This window comes from Ascochyta rabiei, chromosome 7, assembly GCF_004011695.2.
Source record: "Ascochyta rabiei chromosome 7, complete sequence".
In the NCBI taxonomy this organism is placed as follows: domain Eukaryota; kingdom Fungi; phylum Ascomycota; class Dothideomycetes; order Pleosporales; family Didymellaceae; genus Ascochyta; species Ascochyta rabiei.
This window is the reverse complement of record NC_082411.1, coordinates 1,100,001-1,118,348: the sequence shown is the minus strand read 5'-3', so window position 1 is coordinate 1,118,348 and position 18,348 is coordinate 1,100,001. Positions and strand designations below refer to the sequence as shown.

The window sequence follows — 18,348 nt, the reverse complement described above, 5'->3', positions numbered from 1 at the left end:
GGCATGGCATGGCATGGTGTGGCGTGGCGTGGCGTGGTGTGGCGTAGTGTGGAGCTCGGAAATCGGGAAGGGTCTGAGCTCCAAGAACCGACCATCTGGACAGCTCCCATCTCGACCATGGTCAGTCGACCAGCACAGACAAATACCACCACGCCAGATACATCGCCATGGCCAAGCTCCCGAAGCCGCCTCGATCGGTTCCTACGTCGAACGCGATACCCGTCAGACGCGCGCTGCCTTTGAACCGAAGATCACCGCAACCATCCCTGTACGACATACCGAAGCCAGACCCCAACCAGACGCCGGAGCAGGCGATTCGAAAGGTCTGGGCAGCGCGACCGAAACTCTCCGACCTACAGAGACTGTCCGACGAGCAATTGGCATCTGCACAGCACCAGGCAAAGCTGCGGCGATGGAGGCAATGGCCCATGTTTGGAGTCGGACTGGTCGCATTCGGACTCGGCATGTACGGTGTCATGCTGTACGCCTCGTTGACGCGCGAGGTCGACATCAAGGACCTGCCGGCGGACCTCACAGATCGATTCGACAAAGAGGCCGAGGGCTACGACGAGAAAGTCGACACGTCCGAGGCACTGCTGCTGCTCACAGGGAAGCGCAAGAAGCTCGCCAAGCTCGCAAGGGGACACGTGCTGGAGGTGGCCGTGGGCACGGGCAGGAACATACCCTACTACAAAACGAAGCAATGCGCAACCGTGACTCTGCTCGACTCCAGTGCGCCCATGTTGGAGGTGGCGAGGCGCAAGTGGAACGACACGCACAAGGAGTACTTCAGCCGCGTCTTCTTCAAGCGGCAATCGGCTCTAGACCCCATCACGCCGCCCTTTGATGCCCAAGACGGCTACGATACAGTGGTGGAAACCATGGGTCTCTGCTCTACGCCAGAGCCCGTGAAGCTGCTGCAGAACATTGAGGCATGCACAAAGGAAGATGGGCAGATATTGCTTCTGGAGCACGGCAAGTCGCATTACAACTGGCTCAACAGCTTGCTCGACCAGACAGCACTGGCTCACGCGGACGAGCATGGGTGTTGGTGGAACAAGGACATTGGCAAGATTGTCGAAGAGAGTGGGCTTGAAGTCGTGACGATCAAAAGGTACAATTTCGGCACGACATGGTGGCTAGAGCTGAAGCCCCGAAAGGGCCAGCGAAAGAGGATGGCCGAAGTCGTGACTGGAGAGCAGCCGCTTGCGCCGCAGACGGCGTCTTCGGTGGCGCAAAAGCCGTGGTGGTCTTTCTGGCAGTGAAACGACATGTCCACTGTGCTGCGTCATTTCCTCCACACCCGCACCGTTGCGGTTGCGAGGTGGGGCGCAGGCAAATGGCGTCTTGATAGAAGCCATGGCCCATGCTGCATCCTGGGGAGACCAAGGCTTGGCTCTCAGGATAGCGTTGTCGAGTGAAGCGCTGGGTGGCTGTCGATGTTGGTTCAACCGGGTTGATGGTCAATGAATGGGGGTCATGTCCCGCATTTTGGGAACAGCAGCAGGTCAGGCGAGTGCGCCGGCGACGAACACGGACGATAGACGATTGTATCCTAACGTGGGGAGGCGAGTGGTCCAAGGTTTGAACAGCACCTATCGCAAGCTTGCGCGTCAAGCTTTCCCAAATGATAACGCGTATCTCGCAACTATGAGCTCAGTCGTAATCATTGATCATGGCGATGCCGAGTCGGCTGAGGGCGCTGACCTACATGGAAGAGGGCACTTCCTGACTCGACGGTGCCCGTGCAGCAAAGAGCCAAAGACGGCTCTTCTGCAACACCAACACCAACACCAACAGCAAGTTCGACACCTCCACCAACATCGCGGTGAAGAGCAGCACCACAGCAACAGGCAGCTTCCCGATTCACTCCGTCGTCCGCCTTCGTCTGGGGAGCGGCGTAGCGCTTCCGGTCGTTGTTTGCGCGCCAGCCAAAGTTTGGCGCGCGACAGCTGCTACCACCCCACATTAGTGACGCTGCGTGGGCAGGCAGACTGGATCTGTCTAGGCCGGATAGGGCGAAGTGCATCACACAAAGGAGCGCGCCCCCTGCCAATCACCGGGAGTGGTGGCACGTCGCGTGCGTCGAGTGTGCACTGTGAGCAGAAGAAGCGATGCGGGTGGAGCTTGGGTGAAACAACAGTTTCCAGAAGGGTCATGGAGGGTCATGGAGGGTCATGGAGGGTCACGGAGGGTCGTGGAGGGTCGTGGAGGGTGTCGCGAAGCCGCGCACGCACCTGTCCAGTGCAATGGATTGCGATGACCCCGCCACGACTGGCGGGCCAGCAGAAAGTCTCTGCGCATCACGGACGGTGCAGTTGCTGGATCGGCGAAAAGACGCTTCTCTGGCTGCCGAGACCTTACCGCATGGCGAACGCCCAAGGTCCGGAGGTGAAAAACCCAGAAAGTTTCTTCTCGAACGGCCTCCTCACCGCCTGGGATGTCCCTGTCGCGAACGTGGGGCTACCGTCTGCACAGGTCTGCGTCGGGCTAGAGCCGGGCAGGGTGTGCCTGTACGCTGGGTCGAGATGATATGCACGAAGCATCAGATCTTGGAAGGTGTGCAACCAGTCGCGTCAAGGCCGTTTGCGCATCCTGATGCACGGGAAAGGGAGGTGAGGCGGTCAGCTCCAGGACAGCAGTCGACGGCCCGCTCAGGTGCAGATGGGCAAGGATGTGCACGCTGGACGAGGGAGCGCTGCCGAGCATGCTGAGCATGAGGTCACGGCCAGAGGTGAGGGTGCTGGGCTGCCGAAGATCAGAGTACGCACCTCCCGCTGTGCTGCTGCTGCTACCCAGACAAACAAGTTACAGGTCGTCGTCTGCCGAGCAGGTCAGCATTGCACTGGCCACTCAGACCACGCACAAGATGCAAGATGCAAGATGCAAGATGCAAGATGCAAGACGGACGATAAGGCCAGGCTGTCTGCAACAAAGGTTTTGCGGCTTCCTCCCTCTCAGGCGCCGTTGTGTACGAGCTGCACGCAGCCAGACAGACACACACATACACAGACAGCCACAACGTGGACGGAGACAGGAGCACACTCTAGCCCCTGGCAGCCAGCAGCGCCAGCAAAGCGAAAACGGCTCTAAAGTTAGCATGCTGTCATCGGCCTGGCGGACCAGAGGCCTCATCCCTGACACTGCCCCTACACCATTCACCCTACCTCGACGCACGGCTTCATTAGGCAGCCTAGTCGCACTTTCTTCACCACTGCTCCACCTACCCTCGTTCCTTCCCTTCATCGCACCCCTCCCCTCTCCTCTCCCCCCTCATCTCCCCCCTCGAACTCTCCCAGGGACCGTTCATCTGTTCAACACACTTGCATTCCTCCTGCGCCGAGATAGTTCGTGGTCCTGCCGTTGCGAACTTGACTGTCTCGCTCCATTGCATCGCTGTATCGCTGTTGCTGTTGCTAGCTTGTGCTCGAGGCAACCATTCGCCGCCGCCGCCGCCTCGTTACGCAACCGTTGCGCAGAAGGCGTGCGTCGTCAGAAGAGTGCCGCCGGACTGCAACTCGTCGGCCCCCATCGCCCGTCACCTTTATTCAAGCTTAATTCAATACCCCTTCCACCCCTTCTTCCATCATTACCTACCTCGGCCGTGCAGATAGACAGGCACGTCGCACGCTACCTTGCATGCTAGCCAGTAGCCAGTAGCCAGTAGCCAGTAGCCAGTAGCCAGTAGCCGGTCACGTACAGCCTGCAGCTTAGTCGTGCATTCCGCGACCAATCGTCACCCCTGGCATCCGCCCAGCAACCACACTTTTGGCTGCCTCCCGTCTGCCAGCCTCAATTATTTTCCTGCTGTCGGCAAGTGTCGCCTTCTTCCATCTCACGCGATCACTGCGACTGCACCGCCGCCACAACCAAAATGCCGTACAATACGCGCCGCAAATCACTCTCGCTGCCGTCCCTGGGCATAGCGATACCTGGAGCGCCTCGGTCTGCGCGCTCACCGCCTTTGACCTCGGACCTCCAGCAGCCTGCAAAGAAGCAGAAACGCTCGCATTCAGGGTCCAGCACATCGTCACTCGCATCGCCCTCGAATACTCTGCCACTGCGCGCCCTCGACGAGCCGCGACCCAAGAGCGCTGGCCGTGTCGCAGACACCCCGCCACCCTCTCCTGGCGGCGACTCCGCCCAGGCAAAGGTGGACACACAAGGCATTGACGATGAGATCGTCGTGGGTGTCATCCAGCAGCTCGAGAAGACGGGAAACCGACCCCACCTGCTGAAGGAGCTTGCGACAGTACTGTCGCCTACGATTCCCATGGTCGAGAGGTACGTTCCCAACCTACTGTCCACATGCCCAGTTTCGAGCAATACATACTAACCCTTCCAAGCTCTGCGAACCCTGCCGCCATCATCTCATCGCGCCTAGCCACCTATCTGAAGCGCTCATGGACCGCGCTATCCAGATGTCCCCTCGACAAGAAACTGGTTGGCACGCACCCTAAGCGCGTCTACTACTTCCTCACCACCACGCCCCACCAGCCGATTCCCGCCGATGCCGCAAATGGCGCAATCATGCCGCGCATTGTCACCCCCTCCCTGTCATCCGGCGTTTCCGAGGAGGAGGATATGGATGCACGCGCACGAGCCCGAATGTCGCCTTCGCCTGAACTGGATCTATCCGACTACGACGAAAACGGCAGCGCGGATCTCTTCTCAAGTCAGACCCACCCTCCCACGATTGCCAACATTGCGCATAATCGTCGTGCCCAGTCCCCGCCACTGGAGAAAGAAGAGCGCGAGTTTACCTTGACTGCATCGTTTCTGCAACAAAGGCGGAAAAGCCAAGAGGCTGAGCGTGAACGTTCGGCCAGCCTGTCTACCGAACCAATTCAACCTTCCGACGTCAGCATGGACGATATTGCCCAGTCTATTGAGGAGACTGAGGAACTTGCCGCGCGCAAGAACTCAGAAGCAGCGGCTGCCCTTTTTGGTCACATGGCCAACTCATCTTTTGATTTCTCCATCAGCAGCCCCGCCCTGAAATCGCAGGCGTTTCACCTGGAGATGCCCCCACCAGCCTTCAAGCCTCACGAGGTAAAACTCGAGATCGCCGACATTGACTGGAGCTGGTCCGACATGCGGAGTCCGGAGCACATTGAGCTCGATGAGCTCGATGAGATGTTCGGCAGCTACTAGGCCACCCGCAAGCACCACCACCATCATCTATTCCAGCACACGATCTTGACGATTTCCCTACGCATCATCTGTCTCTTCTTTGGGCTACATCTTTATTATTTCCTCTCTAGTCATTTCCCTTTTTTTTTCTTTTTTTTTTTCTTTTAGCTTTTCTCTTGCAGGCGCTTTGTTTTGTAGATGGATATTCTACATGAGTCGTTTGCGTTGCATCATACACTCTGGCTGTTGGCATACAGCAACGGAGCTCAGTCGAGGCACCCCACCTGCCATGTGGGAGTCCTTAGGATACTGTACAATAGTTGTTGTGTTTGAGTGTATGGGTTTGACTGGACACGACATATTTAGCCTGGGGCATCGGTTGTTACTCGGCGCATGTACGTTTATCCTGGAGTGGTTGCGAGCTGTCGCGATGGGGTTGTGACCATTTTTCCGCACAAGATCGAACTGGACCATCTAGACAAAAGTCGTCTCCAAATTGGAAAAACAGTTGATACTCTTCCAGACCCTGTTGACGTTGCGTGATCGGTCCCATGTTCTCGACTTCGCTAGGAGCTTAACTGCACGTTAGATGGGTCTTCCCCACATGAATTCCTCGCCCTTTGCGCTCGACTGCATGCCTCTAAAACTCACTTATGCAGGCAGCTCTGGGGCCTCACCGGATGCTTTTTTAACTGGAGCCCAAGCCTGACCCGCGAATCGTGCTCGATGGCCGGGCGATCCCCGGCGGTTGGGGGAACGCGTGCCCTTGGCGACAGCGGAAGCCCATGGAGATGGCGGTCAGTCTTAGTATGGAGAAGCTCTGCCAGCTGTCCATGCAGCTTCACTTTGGTCGTGCTTTGCATAGTGGATACGACCAGCGCACACTGCAACGTCCTTTTGAATGTCATGAAAAGCGATTCGAACACAACTGATCCAAACTTTTGTTGTCTATATGTACAGAATCGCGAACAAAAGTTCGCATAAGGAGGCTGGGAAACCAAGACGCTCAGATCAGCTGGAGCACCAATGACCTTGGGCGCGCCAGCCAGCGCATTTGCAGAAAAGACAGCCCAACCACGCATGTAAGAGCGCGCATGCGCGCAGTTCCTCTCTCCTTTTGGTTCTGTTTCGCTCTACGGTCATGCAAGAGTGACTGCGTGAGATTGGCGAATCGCGCTCTCCCAACGTTGTTGCAGGACCGCCTTACGACCGTAGGGGTCTGGATTTCTGGAATTTGGAGCTCACGATATTGGGAAGAGATACCCAATTGACGAAGCAACGGCCGCGCAGCAAGAGTTGGACATTGGGAGGAGTATTGGAAACTACAGGACATCGATTGCAGTTCAGCCTACTGCATACGCAATTACCGACAATTGCGGGCCAAGACACATAATACTGCATCGCTAGACTACAAGTCAGCTGCAAGCCTTACCCGCACATCTCCATAGAATCATCGGCCACACCCGCGCGTGGCTTAATCACCTAACGTGGCCTCCTCCAACAGCGACTCGGAGTCGGGCTACGAGCCCTCGTCTCCGTCCAGCGCATCTTCCAACTTCACGCCGAAGCGAAGACACAGAAGAAGCGCAGAGATGTCGGTGGCGCCATCTCGAGCCAGGAGTCGGAGCAGGGCGCCCAGCATGCGGGCACCGCCTCCAGGACCCATCGTGGTAGATGGTCCTCCAAGAAGTCCACGAACGCCAATCGTGGTCGACATGCCAGTCCGAGCAAGAAGTAGAGCAAGAAGTGTCGGCCGAAACGGGCCGCTTATGGACACGCCAGGGCTGAGCGGAGGGAGAGGCATGTTCAAGAGACTAATTGTTGCGTGCGATGGGACCTGGCTGAATTCAGACGATGGCGAGAAGAATGGAGATCTTGCGATTCCAAGCAATGTTACCCGGGTATCAAGAGCCATCAAGTCTGTCACCCAAGACGGCATACCCCAGATCGTAAATTACACTTCTGGTGTAGGGACGGCTGGGGGACCGTTGTACAAGCTCATCTCAGGCACTACTGGGAAAGGCCTTCCGGACAACGTTCGAGAAGCATACGCGTTCTTGGCAAACAACTACCACCATGGCGACGAGATTTTTCTCATTGGATTTTCAAGAGGCGCCTTCACCGCACGTAGCATAGCTGGTCTGATTGGCGAAGTTGGTCTGCTCACGAAGAAGGGACTCAACGACCTCCCAGAAGTCTACGAAGACTGTCAACACCGAAGAGATCCCAACTACGTGCCAAAACACCCCGATATCCCGTTCCCACGCAAGCCCAGTGCAAGCGATCCTCGGTATGCGGAAGAGCTGGAACGTCGTGGCCTGACGAGGCTCGACGTTCCCATCAAAGCCATTGCGGTCTGGGATACGGTGGGCAGTCTTGGTATTCCGCGAATTGGTCTTCTGCAGCGCGCCGGCCTGCAAGGCAAACAGTCCCGCGCAACAGCCTTCTATGACACGAAACTCAGCAACTGCATTGAGAACGCCTTCCAAGCCCTCGCTCTTGACGAGAACCGATCGTCATTTTCACCAGCTGTGTGGGAAAAGCCAGAAGGCAACCGGACAACGCTGCGCCAAGTATGGTTTCCAGGCGTGCATGCAAATATCGGAGGTGGCTACGATGATATGCAACTTGCGAATATTACACTGGCGTGGATGATGAGCCAACTGGAGCCGTTCCTGGAAATGCGTGACGACTACCTTTTTGAGCAAGATGCCCTGAATGAGGACTACTACAAGGGTGTAGGACAAGGGATACGGCCGTGGAGTTTTGGCAAAATCTACAACGAGTTGAAAGGGGTAATGGCCGTGGGTGGAAGTACAGTGCGTTCTCTGTTACGCGACCCCGCAAGCAGCACGTTCATTGACATGATGCAGATCCGCCAACCGGGCCAATACCACGCCGTGGACCCCTTCACAGGCCGCAGTACAGATCGCCCTCTTCGACAAACTAACGAGTACATCCATCCTTCTGTTCGCACACGCTACCGTCTTCAAGGCCCCGGGCAGCTGGACCGCGGAGACTACGAAGCACGCGCTCTAACCGACAGCTACAAACTGGTCGTTGACTACGGGCCCAACGGCCAGCGCGCGGCCGATCCAGAGATCCACTGGCGGATCAAATGGCGAGACACGGACGCCGTCAAGATCCTCCCGGAAGCACCGCTCTGGCGCCTCGAACGGGAACTTGCACGCAAAGACCCAGACACGTATGACTACATCAAGCGACCTCCCCCGACCAAGACGCGCGACAGCAAGCGCCGCAGCCAACGGCCTATGAGCGCAGACATGAGTTCGCGGGCGCCGACCACCCCCGGAGCGGCGAGTACGACGAGCAGACGCAGGAGGGACACCATGACGCCGAGATCCACATTCCCAATGGACGAGAAAGCCGATGCAAGGAGCACGCGGAGGAGAAGCGTAGTGGAGAAGAACGGGAGGGCGAGAAGCAGGCCCAGGACGAGCGTGTACGACGGGGGCGAGACGGAGATCAGAGAAGAGATGCCGCATCGCAGGGAGAAGGACAAGGCGTGGTGGGAGGGGAGGCGGTAGCACGAAGTTCAAGCAAACTTGCTGGCTACATCAGGTGGTTTGGATTTGGAAGAGCGGATACCCTTTCTAGAAATAACGTATTTAGCGATTGCATGGAAGCACAGCGCGCGATTGAAGTGACGAGTTGTTGAACGATCATGTGTGTATACGAGTTCATGAATCTATGCAGTGTTGTGTGTGGGTTGTGTGACCACAGTGTCTCGTGTCGGGCTCATGACGGGGACCAGCGTGGTCATCGAGACGAACCTGCCCGATACGGAAGGTCTGCATGCTGACCATGGATTGCAGTCAACCTCTGGCCGGCCTCCCATGTTCTTCAGCATGCACCCGCTCGTGTCCATGCCCGTTTGCCATGCAATTCAGCAGAAGAGAGTCATAGGCGAAAACAAAAGAACTCGGAACTCAGACACGACTGTGCATGTGTACGACATGATCTGCGAGCCCCAACGTCGATGGATGCGTAGGTGAAGTGGCCAGGGCACGTGATGAGCTAAAATGGGCCACCACGCTAGCGCGCTTAGCGAATTTCCGCACTGGTGAATTTGCAACAGCAAGAGCAAGACATCCAACCCGCTGCGCAATCCACACCGAACGACCGCCTCCCGTCGAACACACATTCTCACACAATGGATACCGCTAAGGCCCCCGTCAAGCTCGTCAAGGTCACTCGTGTCCTTGGCCGAACCGGTACGCGATCCCCGCACTGTGCCAGGCAGCGCACGAGGAAGAGATGGAGCGCAACTGCACGGCGGCACGGCTGCACAGCTGCACAGCTGCAGAAAAAAATAAAACGAAAAACTGCAAGAAGCGTAGGCTAACGGCACCACAGGCTCCCGTGGTGGTGTCACCCAGTGCCGTGTCGAGTTCATGGACGACCAGACCCGTTCCATCATCCGCAACGTCAAGGGCGCTGGTACGTAACCCTCCCCGTCCACCGTGCCAGACTCGGGCCAACTAACACTGCACAGTCCGTGAGAACGACATCCTCTGCCTGCTCGAGTCCGAACGCGAGGCCCGCCGTCTGCGATAAGCGCTCGCTTTGGGGAAAAGTGGCGCGTTGGCATTTTCCTTCGGTTCCGGAGTTCTTCACGAATGAATCGGCTTTACACATGGTCATCATGAGGGCATGGATGCGTTAGTCGGGTGCTGCAAGGCGCCGCGACTGGGGAGGATATGTGAGGAGACATGATAACCAGAGAATCAACGAACTGGGACTTGCTCCTGAATGAAACGATACCTCCACACGCGTGCTAACACGTGCAACTACTGTCATCTCCAAGGGGCTGCTGCTGCTCACGAGCGTAGATCAATGTAGCCTACAACACCAGCATGACTGCTCGCTGTACCAAGCTTGTCAGAACTATCCATCAGCGATACTACACTCGAACCTCACCACGATCTGCCACCCAACAATGAAGTGAGGTGGATACCCGGCTTCTACCCTTCCAGTCATCCGCAGTCGCAGTCGTACCCGCCGTTCGCCCACCCACGGGCTCCTAGCGCTCACCTACAACTATCCCTTGTACCACGTACCACACATTCTTCCTGCCCATCTATCGATTTTCTTCTCTTCGCCAAAGTATATTGACATCATGCTTACCAGGGTCAGCTTCAGCATTGTAATGCCCAGCGCGGGGTGTCCTGCCTCTAGCTTCGATCACTCCATCCCTTCGCCCACCCGGCTGTCGGCAGGCATACGATGATAAGTAGGCATGTACGAGTGTGCAACGACCTGTCCCCAAGAAGCCGGAGGGGTATAAAAATGGAATAAATAAAAGGAAAGAACGAAGCGCTGCACAAACACCCCCCTGTCTCCATCTTATTAATTTCTCTCTCTCTCTCTCACGCCCACACGAACCCACACTCTCAGTCCACACGGCAATGACCCCCGACAGCACCCCCCATAATACCCGTACAGCACTCCCACCACCCACCAAGCAACCCCACACTCCCACGACAGACCACACGCCCACGAAGCTCCGGCGCCTCCTGTCCCTCGCCGCACGCGGACGCAGGCAGGCGAGCCCGCTGAAGAAGCAGAGGAAGAAGCAACAGCCGCCGAAGAAGCCGAAGAAGCCGGTGAGCCCAACAACAGCCGTGCCCGCCGACACGCCCATGGCGGAGACGACGCTCTCGAGTGCTCGCACGCACGGGGACGCTCCTGCTTGGCCTCTTGAGCGCGAGGTTCGAGAGAGTGGTTGTCTGGAATACGCACACGCACACGCACACGCACACGGACAGGGACAGGGACAGGGACAGGAACAGAGACACGTGCTCGTTACTGAGGACTCGGGTGTGTTTCGTTTCCCTCTCCCGCCGTCTGCTGCGCGGGAGGAGACCGTGGAGTGCGGTTGCGAACTGCTGTCTGTTCCTGATGAGGCTGGCCAGGCGGGGCAAGGGCAAGGGCAAGGGCAGCTCAGGAAGGACTCGGTCGTGAGGTCGTCTCATCAGGTTTTTGTTTCGCAGTGTCGAAATGCGGCGCTCACGAGCCATCCGGTGGGGGGCAGCGAAGAGGGGTTTCTGACGCCAGGGGAGGTCGTGGGAGAGAGGTGACAAAGGAGAAGAAGTGAATTGTTATAGTTAAAGGCAGTAGCAGATGTACGCAAAGCCCCCAAAGTAACCATCTCCCTACCTGCCGTGGATATCTTTCATCAGCAGGCCCGAAGGCCTCGAACAATGTCCGTATTCCTGACCCGTCCAACGCCGACGCCATGCAATCGTGCCCTCGCTCAAACCTTCAGCCACAGGTTCAGCACGCCCTTTGCGTACTCGACAATCTCGTCTCCGCCAAGCTTGCTCTCGCCGTACAGACGGTCGACAAACGAGATGGGCACCTCGGCCACCGTGCAGCCCATGGCCTTTGCGCGCACCATCATCTCCATCTGGAACGTGTAGCCTTTGCTCTCCGTGCTCCGGATGACCTTCTGCAGCACCTCCTTTTTGTACAACCGGAAGCTGCCCGTCAAGTCGCTGACGCCCGGCCTGAGCACCGTGTCGGCGAAGAGATTGGCGCCGCGCGAGACAAACTTCCGCTTCAGGTCCCAGCCGAACACGCCGCCGTCGCCTGCATACCGCGTGCCGGTGACAATGTCGTAGTTCTTGGTCTGTTGCAGGCGGATCATCTCCGGGATGAACTTGGGGTGATGGCTGAAGTCGGCGTCCATGATGATGACAAAGTTACCCGTGGCGTACTGCAGCCCGTGGACGTACGCGGTGCCCAGGCCCAGCTTGCCTGCGCGCGCCCGGATCTGGATGCGTGCTGGTGTGTACACTTTCTGCAGCTGCGCGGCGATTTCTTGCGTTCCGTCTGGAGAGCCGTCGTCCACGATGATGAGTTCCCAGTCAAGGTTGCTGCAGGCTTGCTGTTAGCTGCCAATGCAACTCTCGTGGTGGATTTGAGGGGTGTGCAGGGGTACCGACTTCTCGGTGAACGTCTTGTTCAGCAGCCATGCTATTATGGGCAGGTTGCGGCGCTCGTTGTATGTGGGGAGGAGGACCGAGTATTTGTCGTTTGTCTGCTTGGTCGGCGCCATCTTGGGTGGTGGGCAGTGGGTGAAGGAGTGACTGTAGTGAAGGTGGTTCGTGGTGAGCGAGCGTTCCTGAATTCGCGAGTTCGTCGTGTCCCATTGGAAGGCGCAAGGGCCACCTCCCCTTTCAGCGTGCGACCAGACTGCTCCATCCATCACCATGTTTCCAACACGAGCGCAAAGCGCAAAGAAGAACCTGCTGTTATGCTTTGATGCATTTGGGACGCTGTTCCAGCCCAACACCCCTATCCCAAGAGCGTACGCTCAAGCTGCTATTCGTCATGGAGTAAAATGCGACACAAGAAATCCTGAGGCGGACGTTGGTAGCGAGTTCAAAAGAGCGTTCAAGGAAAGTTCAAAAACAAGTCCAAATTATGGCAAAGCAACAGGGCTGGGCGCAGAGAAGTGGTGGAGGAATGTAGGATAACATCTCATCATAACATGGGTCAAGGGCCAGCTAACAATGTACAGGTCATTCACAGCACATTCCAGCCATGGTTAGAACCAGGCCAGGACGTGCCGCAGGCTCTGGTGGATGAACTCCTGACTCGCTACTCGACCAAAGAGGGCTACGATATCTTTCCAGACGTCAAGCCGTTCTTCCAGATGCTGCGCGACAAGTCATCAACTGACGTTGAAGTTTGGCCCTGGCAGACGACTGTCGTTGGGATCATCACGAACTCAGATGACCGAGTACCTGGTATTCTGGAATCATTCGGTCTTAAAATCGGCCCAAGAAGAGTGGGCACACCAGACCAGCGCACTGCAGAAGCTGCTTTGGAAGACGACGCCAGTTTCGTCGTGCTTAGCTACGATGTCGGTGTTGAAAAGCCCGATCGTGGCATGTATGACGCCGCCGTTGATTCGTTGAAAGTATTGTTGACTGGCAGAGACGACGGACTGAAGGTGGATGATTTCGAGAAGCTGTACGTGGGGGACTCGCTCGAGCACGACTTCTTTGGTGCCAAGAGAGCTGGGTGGAATGCTCTTATGCTGGATCGTAGCGAACACTACAAGACTGATTTTGCAAAAAAAGGCAAAGACCTTGTGAGCACGCTGGTGAAGCATACAGCGAGCGACAAGTTTGCAAAGGTGGCCATGATTAAGAACCTCCAAGCACTGAGGGACTGGCACCCGGCGGACTCTAGAAAGTCAACTCCTACCTCCCATGGTTCCGACGATGAGAGTGCGGTTCCAAGTAGTCCTGAGCGCAAGCAGGACTAAAGCTTAGCTGGACGAAGCCGAAGGATGGATTGAAGAATTTGGTTCACGTCCAGGTTACAATACCCGCCTGCCAGTCTTTCCACAGTCAATATCAGTCTGCGGGTCGCCTGAGCTCAAGAATATCCGATAGTTTGACGGTGCCCTTCCCACCCCAGCCTGCCTGCCCAGACGCAACTTCTGGCCGCGTGCGTACATACCAGCCCCAAGCTCGTCTATCAAGATCTTCCATGCTCAGTACCTGGGCCCAGGACTGATACAGGAGCTCGAGAGCACCTAACAACATCCCCAGGTTGCGCTCTTTCTCTGCCGTCAGAGAAGCAGCGGCTCGCTTCACAGGTGTGGTTTCGGTTCCTGTTGGAGCCGCTTTTGGTGTTTCGAAAGACTTCATCAGATACGCTCGTGCGCCTTGAGCGGTGTGGATAGGCAACTGACTGGATCCTTTAGGTGGGCTAGTCCCAGAACTGGCTTTCTTGAGGGCTTCTAAGTCGATACCCCAGAGCGCGGGTTCCTTGGCTTTCGCAGGCTCGTCATCACCTACTAGGGTCCCTTGTGTCGAGTCTTCCTCTTTCACAGTGCCTTGCATCGATGCTTCACTCTTGACCTTTGCTGGTGCTGAGCTCTCTTCCCATTCGTAGCCCCAGCGCTTCGTGACTCGAACCTCCCTATTCATGATCCGGATAATTGGTTGTCCTTCTCCCCAGCCTTCATCCTCTGCAGTTTTCCCGCTGTCGATACCGATGTGAACCGCTTTGGTCTTGCTGTTCATACTGACAACGGCTTGTGCAAGGCTCAGTCTGCTCGACAACGGCTGTTCTGGCATGGTGAACTTCAGCAGTGCCACTGTGAAGGCTAGTAGTAGGGGGGCTCGATTGGTGAAGATGACTTTCGATTTGAGTGCAGCTTCGTTTCGTTCAGCTGCTGGAAGCACAAGAGAAGCCTCGATTTCCGATGGACTGAAAGGCTGTCCGTACAATGGTTTGATCTTCTTGGGTGACGGCGCTGGTACTGGACCAGTGCCTGATGCTTCACCCAAGGACCGCTTCTTCGATACACGTTTTGCGGCATTGAGCACCTGTCGCGCCGTCTTGTCGTCTTCGAAAATACTCTTGAGGGTTGAAAAGTCTGCTTTTGCCAGATCTGCAGCCCTGCACGCGTCGTCAGATTTGACGTGCCGCAATAAACGCGCTCTCACGTGCTTACAGGACAAGCTTCGCAGCTTGAAGGTCCTTGGCTTTGGCAAGTGCTTGTGCTAGTGGCACTTTTGCGTCTTGTGATAAGAACCTTAGTAACGACTGCACCTCCTGTGCCGATGACATGATGTGACTTTGGAGGTAGTCGTGAGGTTGTCGAGGCCCTTGTTCTGTTCGCGATGTGACGATGGCGAAAACAGCGCTAAAGTGATCGGCGCCAGCAGCTCTTCTCCGCAACGTGAACTTCTGCGGGAGCTGCCGCACACACACCACACCAACGACATGGCGTTCAAGTTCTCGTTGGGCGCGGCCAAGGCCAACAAGGCCCAGTTGAACGCCAAAGTGAAGGCGGACGAGGAGGCAAAGGAGCGAGAAGAGAAAAATGCGCTGGACAAGGTCATGGCCGAATTCGAGGAGGAGCACGGCGCTGGGAGCAAGGTGCTCGGCGAACCAGAGCGACAGGAGGCGGAAGAGGATGTGTTTGTTCCCACGGGAAGCAAGAGGCATTTTACTGGGAGGCAACGGAACATGAAGAGCGGGCCCGGCACCCTCGAGACTGATCCTCTCGACGAATTCAGAAGCGCAGGCTCTGGACGCCTGGTCCCTCCGGCGCAATCACGTTTTGGCGGCGGCGGCGCCCCTACAGGTCCCGCTGCCCTCGGAGCGGGCAAGCCGAGGGAGAACCTGTACACAACGGTCGTAGCGAAAGCCTCCAATCTACCACCGACAATGGATCCCAAACGAGTCGAAGAGCTCTTCGCAGAATTTCCATCGCTGAAAGTTACCAAGGTGGAAAGGATCCCGTCAGAAGGTTCATTGCAGAAAGGACGGCCGAGTGCAACGATGAAAGTCATCTTCGACAAGGACGCCAGCGCGCGAGATCTCGACGATGCCATGAACAGGCTGAACGACAAAAGATACCTGGGGAGAGGATACTATCTGCATCTGGATAGATACCTTGGGGGGCGTGTTGTGGGTACAGAACAGCGCACGGAGCCGTTTGGTGCTCGGTGGCAGGCTCCAGAGGTGGTCAAGGGCTATGCTCCTCCACCAGACCTCGGAGGCGGAGCCAGAGACAGAGACCGCCCCCGCACAGACACTGAACGTCTGGTCGTCACTGCCAATCAGCCGCCAGATGCCGCAACGCTACGCTTGGTACATATGACAATTGAGGGTGTGATCAACGGTGGTGTGGAATTCGAGGCTGGGCTGATGAACGATGCACAGGTCCAGGAAGAAGAACGATTCGCCTGGCTGTTCGATCAGAAGCACCCCGTAAATCGATACTACCGTTGGAGACTGCATCAAATCGTATGCGACACACCCAACTCGGAGATGTTTGCGCGCCAAGGGAACTGGCAAGGACCTACCGACCCACTCGCCGACGAATTCGCGAATCACTTGGGAGCCTTCGATGCCGACTACGAGGATTCAGAGGATGACGAAGACGAAGAGAAGCCTCAGCAGAGACAGCTCCCTGTTGGTGACAACTACCCTGGCAGGGTGGATAACGGTCACGGTATCATGAGCCCCCGGTCGAGAGCCATGTTCCTGTGGTTGCTCACATCGCTGCCACCGGGAAGCATCGTTGCCGACGACATCGCTGCTATCTCTGTGTTTGCTGTCGAGCACGCTGCTCAGGGCATGGACGAGGTCATTCACCTTCTCGTCTCGAATTTGATCGAGCCCTTCCAGATGAGTGAAACCAACACGAGAAGACGTCTTGGCGATACAGAGGGCAGGGAAGAGCGCAGGCGCACGGATCTTCGACAGACGACTCTGAACGCGCTTCGCATCCTCTCTGACGTTTTGCTGACGACATCGAGGGAGTCTGGAGTGTCTTACAAATATCGATTGGCTATCGGTACGCAGCTTGTTGAGCGTAAGGCGTTTGAGCACCTTCAGAAGCTTCCTGCGCAGCTAGAGATGGGCCGCATGACAGAAAGAACGTACCGAGACGAGGTCAACAGCATCCTCACGGTGTGGAAAGACGAGCATTTGTTCGACAAGCCGGCACTGGAGCATCTCGACGAGGCTTTCAACGCGCGAGAAAGACAAAAGGAGCAGGAGGAGCAAGAGAGGAAGTTGGCCGAGAAGAGAAGCAAGCGCAAGGCTGCTAGCAAGATCCAGGCGGACCACGATGACGGGGTGGAGAGGATGGATGTGGATCAGGAGAATGGGGAGGATATGCAGGCGCTGGATGGGTGGAGCAAGGGTATGTCTCCAGCAGCGGTAGCTGAAATAGCAGGGGAAACAGCAGCGGCACCTGGAATAGCAGGAGAAGTAGCAGGAGAAGTAGCAGGAGAAGTAGCAGGAGAAGTAGCAGGAGAAGTAGCAGGAGAAGTAGCAGGAGAAACAGCAGCAGCACGGGCTAGGCGCCTGCGACCGCGCGCTGAAGACATGTTTGCCTCTGATGGAGAGTGAATCCATCAGGTAGCGTTGCTTTGTACATGATACCCTAGACCAGAGAAATCCAATTCCCATTGGAGAGCACACAGACAGCATGCAGGGTGAAGCCATTCAAGTCAGTTCAGTGCAAGACGTGCGTGTGCTTGGGCGTGAGGCTGGGTCTGTTTGTTGACGATGACGCGACGCGGGGAAGCAGGGTCGAGGGCCCTCTGAGCTGCTCGACATGTCGACATGTTGGGACGGCGCCCAATCACAGGACCACAGCGCCACAGCGCCACAGCGCCACAGGACCACAGGACCACGGCACCACAGCGCCACAGCACCACAGCGCCACAGCACCACGGCACCACAGCACCACCAGGCCTGTTTCTTTCATGACTCTCCGCCTCAACTCGCTGCCGCTAGACTCGCTCTCCTCCTGACCTGTGGCTGACTGCGCTATCCGCGGACGCGCGCTATCACGCGTCTGATTCATGTGATTGGCTCCGTGTGGTAGAGCATCGTCCCTCTTCTCGCTCCGAGCGCTCTCCGCCGCATACACCGACCTTTTGTAAACACAGCCAGCCAGAGCCACCCCACCCCCCAAATTTCGCCCGCGCCCGTGCCCGCGCCCGCTCCCTGTGCAGCGTCGTCTCCCAGCAGTGCCACCGCAACCTGCAAGAGGCGAGCCGAGGCCACACACCGTCGACGAGCTCCGCACCACCCCCGCGGCTATCTCCCCGCGCAGGCAACCGCTATCCGTAGCCACAGCCCGCCATGCCCTGCTTCCTGGGGCTCGCGGTGAGCATCCACACCCCCAACGGCCCGCTGTCAGAGCACTCGATACAGAAGCAGTCCAAATTCCACCGCATCACCTCGTACATTCCTGTCCCCCCCGCCAAAGTCCCCCCCGGTGCGACCAAGCCTGAGCAGTCCACCTTCGCCATCTCCATCACCCTCCTCACCCCGGGCCTCCACGTCCCCTACTCGGCCCCCAAGCCAACCGACCAAGACCCGAATCCCAAGCCCAGGATCGTCGGCGGCCTCCCCGGCTTCACCAGCGAGCGGGGCAAGTACGGCGCTGCCATAGCCCCCTACAAGCCGCTGACCACCTCGCCCAACGAGACCATCGCCGCCTACATATACTTCGACGGGCGGGCCAAGGAGGAGGTAGCAACCCTCTTACGGCGCGGCGAGGAGACATGGGTCAACTCACGATGGGTCAGCGTGCCCGATGCAGAGGGAGGAGGGCTAGCAGAGCGCGAGTTCCTGTTCCGTGAGGTCGGGCTCGAGCGCTGGCTCAACGGGCTCGATCTCGAGGGCACAGACAAGAGCGTC

General features: G+C 57.2%; 10 protein-coding genes across 10 annotated transcripts in view, besides 12 other annotated features; 8 read left to right on the top strand and 2 right to left on the bottom strand.

Annotated features, from left to right (window-relative positions):
* Nucleotides 1-52: part of a tandem repeat that runs on past the window's edge.
* Nucleotides 53-167: 115 nt separating this feature from the next.
* EKO05_0004957 (uncharacterized protein) lies at nt 168-1,265 on the top strand (the record flags this gene model as incomplete). The annotated part of the gene is made up of 1 exon (XM_038945701.1): nt 168-1,265. One exon carries the CDS (start codon nt 168-170, stop codon nt 1,263-1,265), a length of 1,098 nt encoding a protein of 365 aa, XP_038799500.1.
* A 510-nt stretch (nt 1,266-1,775) lies between these two features.
* Nucleotides 1,776-1,853: a tandem repeat.
* Nucleotides 1,854-2,151: 298 nt separating this feature from the next.
* Nucleotides 2,152-2,216: a tandem repeat.
* Nucleotides 2,217-2,865: 649 nt separating this feature from the next.
* Nucleotides 2,866-2,905: a tandem repeat.
* Nucleotides 2,906-2,985: 80 nt separating this feature from the next.
* Nucleotides 2,986-3,019: a tandem repeat.
* A 624-nt stretch (nt 3,020-3,643) lies between these two features.
* Nucleotides 3,644-3,690: a tandem repeat.
* A 184-nt stretch (nt 3,691-3,874) lies between these two features.
* Nucleotides 3,875-5,154, top strand: EKO05_0004956 (uncharacterized protein; the record flags this gene model as incomplete). Its single annotated transcript, XM_038939465.1, has 2 exons — nt 3,875-4,284; nt 4,347-5,154. The coding sequence occupies 2 exons, from the start codon at nt 3,875-3,877 to the stop codon at nt 5,152-5,154; spliced, it is 1,218 nt and encodes a 405-aa protein (XP_038799499.1).
* A 119-nt stretch (nt 5,155-5,273) lies between these two features.
* Nucleotides 5,274-5,299: a tandem repeat.
* Nucleotides 5,300-6,773: 1,474 nt separating this feature from the next.
* Nucleotides 6,774-8,681, top strand: EKO05_0004955 (uncharacterized protein; the record flags this gene model as incomplete). Its single annotated transcript, XM_059636496.1, has 2 exons — nt 6,774-7,952; nt 8,007-8,681. The coding sequence occupies 2 exons, from the start codon at nt 6,774-6,776 to the stop codon at nt 8,679-8,681; spliced, it is 1,854 nt and encodes a 617-aa protein (XP_059492479.1).
* A 626-nt stretch (nt 8,682-9,307) lies between these two features.
* EKO05_0004954 (40S ribosomal protein S28) lies at nt 9,308-9,711 on the top strand (the record flags this gene model as incomplete). The annotated part of the gene is made up of 3 exons (XM_038939432.1): nt 9,308-9,368; nt 9,511-9,594; nt 9,650-9,711. 3 exons carry the CDS (start codon nt 9,308-9,310, stop codon nt 9,709-9,711), a joined length of 207 nt encoding a protein of 68 aa, XP_038799497.1.
* An 851-nt stretch (nt 9,712-10,562) lies between these two features.
* On the top strand, nt 10,563-11,234 carry EKO05_0004953 (uncharacterized protein; the record flags this gene model as incomplete). The annotated part of the gene is made up of 1 exon (XM_038945699.1): nt 10,563-11,234. The coding sequence occupies one exon, from the start codon at nt 10,563-10,565 to the stop codon at nt 11,232-11,234; it is 672 nt and encodes a 223-aa protein (XP_038799496.1).
* Nucleotides 10,712-10,757: a tandem repeat.
* Nucleotides 10,891-10,917: a tandem repeat.
* Nucleotides 10,918-10,951: a tandem repeat.
* Nucleotides 11,060-11,102: a tandem repeat.
* Nucleotides 11,235-11,410: 176 nt separating the features above from the next.
* Nucleotides 11,411-12,214, bottom strand: EKO05_0004952 (Dolichyl-phosphate beta-D-mannosyltransferase; the record flags this gene model as incomplete). Its single annotated transcript, XM_038939159.1, has 2 exons — nt 11,411-12,032; nt 12,102-12,214. 2 exons carry the CDS (start codon nt 12,212-12,214, stop codon nt 11,411-11,413), a joined length of 735 nt encoding a protein of 244 aa, XP_038799495.1.
* A 154-nt stretch (nt 12,215-12,368) lies between these two features.
* On the top strand, nt 12,369-13,432 carry EKO05_0004951 (uncharacterized protein; the record flags this gene model as incomplete). Its single annotated transcript, XM_038939334.1, has 2 exons — nt 12,369-12,626; nt 12,680-13,432. 2 exons carry the CDS (start codon nt 12,369-12,371, stop codon nt 13,430-13,432), a joined length of 1,011 nt encoding a protein of 336 aa, XP_038799494.1.
* Nucleotides 13,433-13,523: 91 nt separating this feature from the next.
* EKO05_0004950 (uncharacterized protein) lies at nt 13,524-14,748 on the bottom strand (the record flags this gene model as incomplete). The annotated part of the gene is made up of 2 exons (XM_038939319.1): nt 13,524-14,577; nt 14,633-14,748. The coding sequence occupies 2 exons, from the start codon at nt 14,746-14,748 to the stop codon at nt 13,524-13,526; spliced, it is 1,170 nt and encodes a 389-aa protein (XP_038799493.1).
* A 156-nt stretch (nt 14,749-14,904) lies between these two features.
* Nucleotides 14,905-17,046, top strand: EKO05_0004949 (uncharacterized protein; the record flags this gene model as incomplete). The annotated part of the gene is made up of 1 exon (XM_038945698.1): nt 14,905-17,046. The coding sequence occupies one exon, from the start codon at nt 14,905-14,907 to the stop codon at nt 17,044-17,046; it is 2,142 nt and encodes a 713-aa protein (XP_038799492.1).
* Nucleotides 16,035-16,080: a tandem repeat.
* Nucleotides 17,047-17,787: 741 nt separating the features above from the next.
* Nucleotides 17,788-18,348, top strand: part of EKO05_0004948 (uncharacterized protein) — a gene marked incomplete at both ends in the record, with an annotated part of 1,801 nt that continues 1,240 nt past the window's right edge. The window contains one exon of the mRNA XM_038939297.1: nt 17,788-18,348. This exon is cut by the window's right edge and continues 472 nt beyond it. Within this exon, the coding sequence (XP_038799491.1) occupies nt 17,788-18,348 (561 nt within the window).